The sequence below is a fragment of the Achroia grisella genome, unplaced genomic scaffold (assembly GCF_030625045.1).
Source record: "Achroia grisella isolate CSIRO2021 unplaced genomic scaffold, CSIRO_AGI_Agris_v1 utg546, whole genome shotgun sequence".
NCBI lineage: Eukaryota > Metazoa > Arthropoda > Insecta > Lepidoptera > Pyralidae > Achroia > Achroia grisella.
In genome coordinates, this window is record NW_026712931.1 from 5743971 (window position 1) to 5756801 (window position 12831).

General features: G+C 32.4%; 1 protein-coding gene across 2 annotated transcripts in view; it reads right to left on the minus strand.

Moving 5' to 3' along the window:
- Positions 1-12831, minus strand: part of LOC131848282 (supervillin-like) — a 110763-nt gene that overhangs the window by 7209 nt on the left and 90723 nt on the right. For both annotated transcript variants that reach the window (XM_059198088.1, XM_059198087.1), the window contains 7 exons: positions 9235-9345; positions 3849-4012; positions 2761-2939; positions 2006-2174; positions 1109-1260; positions 542-696; positions 38-150 (listed from right to left, as the gene is read on the minus strand). In XM_059198088.1, the coding sequence (XP_059054071.1) occupies positions 38-150; positions 542-696; positions 1109-1260; positions 2006-2174; positions 2761-2939; positions 3849-4012; positions 9235-9345 (1043 nt within the window). The remainder of the gene's footprint in view (positions 1-37; positions 151-541; positions 697-1108; positions 1261-2005; positions 2175-2760; positions 2940-3848; positions 4013-9234; positions 9346-12831) is intronic.

Here is a 12831-nt window from a genome sequence, read left to right on the forward strand (position 1 = left end):
TCAATATTCATGACGTGTAACGTGTTATTTTACTTACTTCTCTATGACGTTGGCGTAGAGTCCAATATACAGGAACACCTGATCAGGGGTGACTAGCACGAAACAATCGCCGCGGTTCACATTTGTATGCACAGGCTCCACCAGTCTAGTCTGTAATATTAACAACGTTGATTAGTATACATATCTCTTTAAAAATCTACACTAATACTAATATTATAAAGATGAAGAGTTTGTACGGTAAATTAAATGCGTACATATCAGAAATTAGTCTTTTAGCATTGGATAACACATTTATCTATAGTCCTTGTAGTACACTCTATCTTTATATATGTTGAGTATCTGAGAATAGGAAAGCGACAAGTAAACATCGAGGTTGCTCACATAGTATGTGAGCAACCGATGTGAGTGAAAGCAACCATCCCTTAATCACTTAAATCTACACATCATAAAGTTATAATTTTTTTTTTAGATCCGTTCAGCCGCTTAGACTATAACAGGTAATAAAGCACATTCTCATTAATAATTTCACTATGAACTGTACCTGTACTCGACGACGGCCCTTGACGTGTAACAGCGTAGGTTTGACGGGTGTGGTTGTGGCGGTCACATTTGCACTACGCAGGGCCACGTGCGCGAAATCCTCCTTACTGGCCAGGGCTGCCAGCGCCTCCGCCGCGAGACCGCAGTTGGCCGTCACTACAGATGCCATTGAATATAAATTCTCATTTGTTGTGAATAAAGTCCAATTACGTTATTATTTAAAATGAAAACACTAATGAATTTAACTGGGTGTAAAAGCCGGTTGTGTGTTGGCTTCAGCTAAACAACGGCCACGGCCAACAGCATTAGAATATGTAATGTTTTTAATCACAAATATAAATCTTATTCGTATTGCAACTGTCAAATCATTCAAACATTACTTAAAACTGTCCATTTCAATTAATATTGTTTCAAATCATAGTTATTAGCTGTTACTTAAGTTACACAAATCATAAGTTATTAGAGATCTAATTATTGTCTACATATTTTTGATACATAATTTTTCACAATACAACCGTCAGTGACATAATTTTAAAAACCTAACATTAAGTATTATATATTTTCGTACCTTTCTCCTTCAGGACCTGTTCCCGTATACCAGTAGAGGAGGCGATATACTCCTCCCGTAGATCGGTCCTAGCTGCGAGAGCTTTCAGTGGATTTTTGGAGCCAGCTTGCCGCCGTTCGCGTTTTGCGCGTCTTGCCCACTCGCTTGCTAGCCTAAATAGTTATTTATTTTTATAAATAAATATATATTATATTATAACATATTTCCGAACGCTTTTAAGCAACAGATTGTTATTGATTGATAAATAGTAACAATAAAATAATAATTTTCGCACCAAACACAGCTACTACTGAGTAGTACTAACTATCTGATATATATCTGGTCTAGCGGTTTAGCACACCGCTTTACTACCGATGGTAGCGAGTTCGATTACTCACACGGTACAAACATATGTATTCATGAGTATGATTGTTTGTATCGATCTGGGTGTTATCTGTGTATATATTTATGTATAAAAAATTATATGCATAATTTACAAAAAAGTATCTATGTATTTCTATCAGTTATCTAGTACCCATAACACACTCTAGTTTGCTGTGTTTCGGACTAGACAGCGCGGGCTGTGTGAATTGTCCTGAAATATCAATATTATTTTAAGATTTTTAAGGAAAATCTTATATATAAAATTCTCGTGTCATAGTTTTCGTTCCCATACTCCTCCGAAACGGCTTGACTGATTCTCATGCAATTTTGTGAACGTATTGAGTAGGTCTGAGAATCGGCCAACATCTATTTTTCATCCCCCTAAATGTTAGGGGTAGTCCACCCCTATTTTTTTTTTATTTTAAAGTAAAACAACGTTTACCCGGACAGCTAGTAGATTATAAAATTTGTTGTTTATATGTGTATATATGCTTTTCATATTCATATCATTACTACATGTGAACATATACTTACAATTGTCGAGAGCCACAGTCTATGGCATCCAGATCTACGTCCACAGCTGCATCAGGAGTCTTGTCCTGCTGCTGGAGTGGTGCGAAGAATGCGTGGAAGGTCTCATCGTCTGCGCGAGGGACACGCACTGGACACCCTGTCTTCTCAGGGCCCGGAGAAGACTCGTCATCTGATGATTAAAAGGCGCACTTCAAATAACATTTCCTATATAAATATGTACTATGTCTATACAATAAATGGCTTCCCTTTTCATAGAATTAAATAACGGTTAGCTGTCAGAATGATATTAACGCGCCATCATAGAGATAAATTACAGGACGTCTCAGATGGGGCTAGTGTCCGAGTTCAATAATTGGCTCCTTCTCATCTGCGAAGGAGGACAATATACAGAGCAAAACTATTATTAACCCTAAGGCCTCCCCTGGAAATCAGCGGTGTAGCTGTGCTGTAGATTCTTTTTAAGACAAATTTCTTTCATCATTGCCCAAATAACTTTGTGTGTCAATTAACATTTTTAACTCTCTAATAATGGAAATACTGATAATAGGCTAAATTAATCAGAGAGGTGACTATTGCAGCCATATGTGAATGCAACATCTACCATAGATGTTGGATGTTGGCCAGTCAAACGTGTGTAGTTTTAAGTGTTACGTTCATCACAACGTCGACAGTTGCCGATACCCTTGACTACTACATCTGAAGGTACATTATTATTATTTTGCCTAACATTATATAGATATTATTAGTAAACTTACTCTCGTCGACCCTGCTGATGCTCTCGCTGACCGAATGGCTCCTCTTGAACAGTTCGCGATCAGGCCGTGTGCTCTCCTTTGGTTTCGCTTCCGCGGCCGCGCTGACGACAGCGCACGACGCTGAACGAAGCGGACCCAACGCGAACCCGTTCGTGGGCGACGTGCCTTGTTTTCGAGATCTGAACAACCAAAAACGAAAATCTCAAAGAGTGTAGACTTAGGGTGTATGGACGTATTTTGCGAAAACTCTAATTCCACGTTGTGAAGAAATGCCTTTCCATCGTTACAAAGAAAAGAGGACGAGACAGAATGAAGGAGTTGGGCCTGTCAAATGACGATGCTTACCAGTGAAATGTATGGGGCTTTAAAATTAGGAAAGCCTTCTGTAACGGGTAGAGGCGAGGATGAAGAAGAAAACTGTAAACAAGGGTCTATAAGCATTGGTGAAAACTGCAGTTGTATTAAGCAGTTGTCTTGTTTTGGCTTCTGTTATTCTAATACCCTCATATTTGGTTTTTTATATAAAGTCAGTCGTCAAATAGTCTAGACTACAAAATTCTACTTTTTTAGTAGGTTAAGAGACATACAGATGTACAGTAATGCCATAGATAGAATTTCATTAAGTAAACCAATATATGACATTCATTTAATACTTGAAACTTAGCCCAAAATTATACACAAACATAATTGTCCATTCACAGTCATCAATTCAGGAAACCATTTGGTCTTTACATTAATATAAACGAATGACTAATATTATCAATAATAGAGGATTTTACAAAATGTGGTCAAGACAGGAAATTATAACGTCTGTCTGTATTTATATAATGTAATATTACTAACTAAACTAATGGTCATCCACACGCAAAACTATAAAACAATAATAAATATCATATAAAAATCCTGTTCCTGTAGCAGAAACGACAGCTACCTTTGCAAAATGCAATAATTTTTACAGCGGTCACCCGTCAGAATCATTGTATGGTTTTATAGATGCAATAGAAACCTATAAAGACTGCACGGCCATGACAGATGCCAATGCTTTGAGAGGACTATCTATGGTCGTGTGATTGTTTTTAGAAACTGACCGGAACTTGTTTGGTGCAGGCACGCCGGGAGACGCAACAGCCGAAGGTGGAGTAGACACCGGCGGCGGTGTCATAGGTGGCGTCGCCGACACTTTGTCGCGCTCCAGTCGCCCAGCGACTGTGAAACGCGACGCATCGTTCTCTGGTACACGTTTGCGCCATCCCTGAAAATAAATTATTGAAGAGAATTTTTAATATATATCTTGTGTGGCAATAATATGTATTGCGTTTATTTGTTGCTATATTGTACAGTAAAATTTATACGTATATAAAAGGATGTAGGGACTTTAAAAATTAAATAGTAATAATGGTTTTAAATGATCCCAAAAGGGGCATTTTTGCAGTCAACAACTTCTCAGCCATTCTAGAGGTTTAGAGAATTCATATGACTGAGAGCTTATAAAAGATAATAAAAAGTTAGATACCATGTAAAAGAAAATATCCTAGAATATATATCAACTCGTTAGATATTTAAGAATCATTATAAAAATGACACGAAATAAAAGAAGCTGAAGGCTTATTTCATGCCAATCTACATTTGAATAATTACTGTCATCATATGGGCCATAGTCAACTCATATCGTCGACTGTCAAATATTATAGAAACAAAAACATATGAAAAAAAGACAGTCATAAACATCAGAAAGAATATAACTTTAAGCTTAAAAAAATCAAATAATAATGCCATATTTCTTAGTTCTCGTAGTTCTTTTTATATGTAACTGTATGCGCTAGTTATAAATAAATAAGCTACAGATGTCGTTATTATCTCAGAAACATACTACTTATCTACTACTACGGATGCAATTGTTTTCAAATCATTCAGGAACACATTGCAATGTACACAAAATTTTATCTTAAGCGGTCCAATCGTTTTAGATAAAAAATTGTTATATTTCAATACGAAAATAAGATACGAATACGAAACAAATACGAAATTAAGATTTATAAAGAATTTTACATACTACGCCGACCCCATATAAATGGGATAGGGAAGAAGCAAATAATTAAAGATTACCATAATTAATCGAATTATAAAATAAATTAACAATAAGATCAAATAAATATATATATGCCTTTGCAATCCTGTATGTCGTGCAGTGCAATCCGAGTTGAGATACCATGTAAATTACATTCCAAAAGAGACTGACGAAACAACCTTATTTGCAACTGCCTTATAAGTTAGACTTGTCTGTATGTATATATGTGGCATAGTATATAGCTCTAATACGAATGATGAACGATTATGTTTCTTTATTGTTTGAAAGCTGACATTTAAAAATCTGTTCTTAGCAAAAAAATATGTTTCAAAGTTCACTTATTTTTGTTAGTTTCGCTTTAAACGTTACGAATGGGTAATTAGTTGTTTTATTTTGTGTCGGGAGTTAGTTCGTTTTTAAAATTTTATATAGGGTAAACAGTATAGTGATTGCCCATTTAAGAAAATTCTACTGGTTTTATATGTATATAAATGTTTATTAAAATAATAGGTATGTGAGTGTCACCTCTTTGGTAACATTAATAGTTTAGCTAAGAGATCCAGTAGTAACAATTTAAATATCTTAAGAAAATTAATAATTACAAGGTTTAACAAAAATAACCTCTAAAAGTATAGTGATTGCCCGGACCAGATAGTCATTGCCTCACGCATCACATAGTTATTGCCCACATAGCATTAACTGCTATAGTTACTAAATCTAGTTAAAAATATACCATATAAACATTAATTCTTATTGTTTAGGAATGTTGACAAACATTAATCGTTAAAGCAAAACAATGTCTCAAGTTTTAAAGACCTTATTTAATATTTGAGATCTTTTATAGATTTCTGTACGTTAGTATACATTTCTAAACAATCAAAATCAGTGTCTTTAGCAGAATAAGAATCATCTACTTTATAGTAAAAATGACACAAAAACAAAATAATATCTAAATCTTTTTGTATTTGTAGACTTACTACACTAATAAAAGATTTGGGGAACAAATAGACTACAAATAATACCAGTAGCAGAGAAAGTAAATAAAATGATTATTGATTATTTTCCATTTGAATGTTCAATATTATAAACGTTTCTAGAACCGTTTTCAGCCACAACTAGTCCTGCACATTGACAAATATGAAAATTTGTCTCATCTGTATTGAAGACTTGGCTTATTACTTTTTCATCGACATAGCAACATATTTCATGGAACCTAAATCTTTTTCAGATACACATGAGCTTGATTTTGTTCGAACACCTTCAAAACTCCGTATACTTAATTTAGGATGTCTCTTTAAATATACTTTCCACTATCCAATGTCAGGCCTATTATTCACGAATGGATTAGGTCTTGGATTTTCCTCTAGAAATTTTTGAACACTGTCCAAAATATTTTCTTTATGCATTGGAAATCCTTTTCGTGCTGAAGTTGTTATCCTGTCGTCAAGAATAGCTTCTTCTTTAGCAGTTAAAATTGGCACTGAACCCAAGCTGATTTTGTGTCCTGAATTATGTTAAAATATGGAATTTGTCGATCTGAAAACCTGTCTTTGTTATTTTGGATTTCGATGATTGCCTTCTTTAGGTCTTCCCGTTTGTATTTTAACTTGGTAACCTTCGGCATTCTATAAAGAACTAGATAATACTGCTACGTAAATGTATTTAACAAAAATAAACTTACTTTAATAGAAATTGCCCGGGCAATAGCTGTACCCAATGCCAATGGCAATAACTAAATATCGATATGGCAATCACTAAAATTCATCTAAATAAGTTTTAGTAATTGCCCACCCCATCTAACTCCTTAAGAGGTAAATTTTACATCACAATAACTTCTTGAAATTACACTATAAAGCATTTACTAACTTATTCTCTATAGCAATAAGTTTAAAACGGAGCTAAGTTAACACAAGAAATTATAACAAAAAGTGTATCCTTAAGAAATTCTTTAAGAAACCTACTTTTTCCGATAAGAGGCATACCTGTTGTCAACAAATATGCCATAACACTATGTTTTTCTTTAAATTTTGCCAATTTATTATTAAACGTTCTACTAGAGGATCTCTTAATGCCATCCAGCGAATTTAATTCGAATTAACTCTTTTATAAATAGGTTTAAATGTATCATCTTCTTACTGTGGGCAATATCTATATACTGGGCAATCACTGTAGTGTTTACCCTATATCTTATTTCATGATGAATGAATAATACTATGCCGTCTCTCATTAACTCGCGCAGTTTAAGTAGCAATGGTGAAACAATTTTTTATTCATTGCAACGGAGCCCAACAATAATAGGTTTTGTATAAATCACCAGAAATCCTTGATCTTTCAGAGTTGCCTTAACTCGAAGGTTTTATTTATTAACACGTTAACATCAATATGTTGTCTTTTACTGCAATGAAAAAAGTCCCAGAGGTCATATGATTTAAACGACATTCCTCTTGAATTATGTTTACATTGAGGGTTGACAACTTTGTGAATGACAATTTCATTTTTAGTCATAATTAAATAATAATATATATATTGTATTATTTTGGTGGTTTGATAACTAAAACTTACAATTAAGATATCTTTACGTAAAATGTATTATTTTTTAACTTCTAAAACTTATTCGAACGTAAGTAATAGAAAAGCGAATTGATGTTTATCTCATTAATACTCGAAAATAACCGGTTTTAAAATATTTGCATGCAAAGATGAAAACGTAAGAAAACATAAAAAATGCAAGGAAATAGTAAAAAAAATTACTTTTTTATAAAATTAGAAGAGAAGGAATTATAGGATCTGCTAAAGTAAAAAGTGCCAACCCTATTTACATGGTGCATTGCGAATGTATTTGCGCAATGCGAAATTGTTGAGGTTTAACTCGACGTTTAAACTTGGGGGGAAATGTACGCTTTGAGGTCTAAAGCCAGTGGTCCATTCCTATGAGGGTTATCCGTTAGCTTTGTTGTCTAGTTATTTTACTGATATATATAGAACTAACATTTATTTACAAAGATATATTTATTCATAAGGTCATTAAAATTCACTAGACGCATATAATTTTGTACTTTACGCATAACACGAAAAAGTAATATTGCAATGTTTTCGCTAAGTATAATAAATTAAGCTTGCCAGAAGTAAAAAATCCAAGTTTCGTTTTATGTGAGTTTTTCTGCACCATTATAACTCCATTTAAAAATTCTCACGTCTGTGATCCTGGATAAGGTTGACTTAGATTTTGTCGTTTGTTACTGTTGTGATTAATGTAACACTCGACTTATCCTACCATTTCCTCATAAAAATTACATCTTTTAAATAATCAGTTCGAAGAAACAGTTCAGTTCGCAGAATTGGTTTTAACAAATTAAGACTAATAAAATATAAGAATAGAATAGAAAATCATTTATTCAAATAAACTTACATTGAAACACTTTTGAATAGTCATCACATTTTTTGTCAATCAAATACTGCTCATTCGGAAAGGTGTCTGTCTCATCACGAGAAGAAAGTGCAAGAAACTTGCGTGTTGCTCTTTTAAATAATTTTGTTGTTAATTACTTTACATTTTTAAGTTGAAGTGTGTGAATACAATTCACCAACTAGCAACTTCAATTAAATATTCAAATAGAGGAAATATTAAATACACAACCAACTGGTTGAGAACTAAATAAAAGTAAATCAGTTGTAGTGATTAAAACAGACAAGTCCTAATATAAGTAGATAATATTCTATAATTGGGTACTAACATTATTATAATTCTGTCTCTTTTTCGCGACCGTCTTCTGTGTCCTTCACATATACTTATTAAAAGTCGTAATACCAATGGGGCTCCACTTTGAATTTAAATTATCTACATTGTTTAGTTCTGTTTTATTTATGAAGTTTATATTTATGATCAAAGTTTGTGGTTTTAATTACCATTCAAAGCATAATGATCGTACTGTATACATATTAAAAATATTACGGAAGTTCTTAATGAATTATGACAGCAGATAAGGAAGAGACGTATGTACGAGTATATTATTATATAGATAGAGGTCCTGTTCTCTCTCTTTATGTCTATACTGAAACTAATTAATCTGTAGTTAATAAGATAATTTGGATTTTTAATGAATAAACTGAATCCGAACATTTTTAACATTAAGTTTAATTAATTTAAACCTACGTGTTATTCTGATGTATAAGTTATATTACTGTAAAGTTTCATCAAGATCCATTTGGCAGTTTTGAGTGAAAGAGAACCATTCAGCCATACTTACAAACTTTGGCGTGTATAATATTAGTAAGATCTGTATTGTGAGGTAAAGGTTCCATAATGTTTAGTATGAAGTGTGGCATATATAATATTTTGTGGAAGATCGAGGCATTCAGAGGTTAAATATTTCAATGTAACAGGAAAATGTAAACATATTACCAACCTGGGCAGCTGTTTCTAGTTTGTTCCGCCTGTCAGCTAGGATATTTGTTGCAAGCTCGGTTTCATCTATGTGCACCTTTTTCTTTTCATCTACAGCGGCATTTAGATTATCCTGTAACAAATAAAGAAGTAACATATTATTATTTTTGCCAAGATGAAGTACACACAAACTAATTGAACCTCCGCAACCAAATTAACAAGACCTATACTAACAAGTTCTGGTTAAGTTCGAGACGTAACAGACATTTTTTAGTATATTTGTGCGAGTTTTGCTTTTAGTAATACCATTTTTATTTTTACTAGTTTTTACCAGTAAGTATGCGCTAAAATATTCTTTGATATCATAAATACAAAGTATTTATTATATTAGATGTGGACGTATTAATGGATAGACATAAGTAGCTGTTTCCATTTCTATGAATACAAAATGTGTAATTACTATCATATTTGGCATGTTACACAAGTTTTTTATTGATATCAAACCCTTCCCACACGAAAACGTTATCTGTAATATTTTTTATCAACTTTTTGAACATTTTTTTATATAAATGTTATTAATTTAGTACAATCAGCGGTATAGTCTGTGGCAATTATTTTAGCATAATATACACAAGGGCACTAATTTCAACTACAATTAAATAAATTTGCGAAATACATTTATATTTATAGTTTCTATCAGTGGTAGAGCTGTAAAAGCAGCGAGAGGAAACACAAACTAACTAAATTTCATATCGTATAACTATCCACAATGTCTGTATCACATAGTCCACGGAAATGTTGACAATAACAATAAATAACTATTAATAAGGGCGGCCAATAGTAGGTTACACCAAATGTATGTTTATACTGCTCATATCAAAGTTTGTCATCATATTCATGGCAATAGCGAAAACTTTTCTTTTATTGCTAGTGTCAACGAACTTCTATTGGCACGCATCCAGTGAAAGGGTGAAAATATTACTTAATTTTCATTTCCATACGAAAATGTTTATAACGTGTGATGTGATATTATTATTTTGTGCAATCGATAAGGAGCCCTAAATTTTAGAAATTAAGGTAGAAATTTAACATATAGTATATCCATGTTGTTACTGCAAACGAACGAACAAAATAAACAAGCAAATTTCAGTTTTGCTTTATTATTTGCGTGATATATATTACAATATCTGATTTTGCCTTGGTATAATTTTATAGACATCCTAGACAATTTGAATGCTAATATGTATCAAATGAGTCATAATACTATATATATATTATAAACATTTTGTGTATTTTAGACCGCGTCGATGTTGATATCGTATATTATATGACAAACGATTGATATTGTCATAAAACCACAGGAATCAAGTATTATATCCACACGATACATACAAACAAATGCTGTTCAGATAGATGAACTAGAAGAAAATTTACAAGTATTTAATAATAATAAAATTTTGTTTACACAAATCTTCTCTAAACTAGAAAAAAATGTGACTTTTGTAAACTACAAAATTTTTTCATTAGTACATGTAAAATCGGAACGGTTTCCAATAGTTAAAACTTCCATGAAAGTCAGTGGCTTATAATCAGAGTAAAAGATTTTCACATGGTATTGTATCGTTCATTCTACCATAAAGCTTAGACGAGTTATTTATGTAAATAATGAAAGTGAGTCTGTACAATCAAGTGTCCGTTTCGTTTAACAAACAAACAACGTGTAATTTCTCTAACGAGGCATTTCGTTTTGTGAACAACCGGTAATAAAGGCAATTTAACAGTTCCTATGCATAATATTAGACTCGATTTTAGTACAAAATTACAGTCATGTCATGTTGATTATAAATCTTAGAGCAACGATGAATGTAATCAGAGGATCGAATTCACAGTGTACTTTCCATTATTACATTAGTTATCAATCACATAGTAACTGTACTAGAACCATTTTTATTAATTTCCCTCTGATGTCTTTTAATTGTCATTAATTTCATATTTTTTGGGATAGCCAAATAAAAATTATGGTGGACAAAATAGAGAGTAAAGGTATAAATATATAACTTGTAAAAAAAATTATAATTATATATTTAAAAAAAATTAAAACTATATATTTTTTTAAGATGTTCGGCACTTAAGTCATGAAAATAATGAATCGCGAATAATCCTTGTTGACAATAATTATGATCCATATGGTATTACTCATATTTTATCATTGCTAAGGATTGCAATCGACTATGATCATTAGTAGTACTATGAATAATATTAATAAGAATGAAACTAATTAGGACCATTAAGATATTTTTGCAATATCTCACAGATATTGCAAAAATATCGCTATATTAAGATATAGCGGTCATAAAAAATTATAAACAGTTATTAAATTAAATTATTATTGGATTACGTGCCTGGCTCCCATCCAATGTATCCGTGTCAAATTTCTTAAACACTGGCTTCAATGTACCATTACTTGCATTTTTAGTTTTACTTTTCAGTTCACCAATAACAGATCCAAAATTCAAACCGATAGGGAAACCTGGTTGTTTTTGAAGGCGTGTTAATATAGGTTTCGAATCTGATTTCTTTGCAGTGTCATCACCGTGTGTATTATTCTCATTAAGGTCTTTTATTTTATCGGAGATTTCATCTATTGTATTTTGTAATTTGACGGATTTTTCACTCAATGCACTATTTGCTTCATTTTTAATAGGGGTTACCATAAATTTAGGTTTGTCTGTAGTTTTATCTTGTTTATCAGACTTTTTATCTAAAGAAAGATTTTCAATAATTGACTGTATCTTGTCATCGCTTAAAATAGTTTTCTCAAGGAATTCAGCTAACCTCTCTTTTGGCGGGCTTTCGCGTTTGCCAACTTTTTCTTTAAGTACTTTTTCTTTTCTTTGTTCTAATAATAAACTTGGTGTTATTATTTTTTCATGATCAAGTATATTTAGAACCGGTTTCTGTTCGTTTACATGATTTTCTGGAAGATTATTTTCACTGTCATATTTTACAAACCCTTCTTCATTGCTTTGCTGTGTTGGATTAAATTCGAAACTTTTCTTTGTTACTGCCTCAAATTTGGTAAAATCCTTAGAATCTTTTAATGAATGATGACCCACTCGTTCAGTGAGAAAATACTTCCAAAACAAGTACAACAACACTCCAAATCCAATTAGCACTTCGAACAACATTTTGAAATATCGTCTGATCACATCACTGACTAGAATACGTTAATATTTAGAGTCCATTCCATTAATAGTCCTTGATAATGTTGCGCTCTATTTGTAATTAGGATCTAATTGAGCAATAAAAGTTTTTACATTGTTAACACACCGCGCGTGTAATCACATATGAATAAAGCATGTGAAATATTTTTTTAACTGTTGAAATCGAGCTACTTCGCTAATTAATCGTAATGCTGAATACAATAAATATCAAAGTCGAGTGCGTCAATAAAGTGACAAATGCATACTGAGAGATCATTCGCTATTATCATCTGGCAGCGGACATTGCGTGTGACTCACGCGCAGCTACTAGAATGTGTGTAAACATTGTCGATCAGTAGTGGAAAAATGACGCATTTTGTGAACTCTGATGGGTGTGTCAAGATCAATAGGTATTT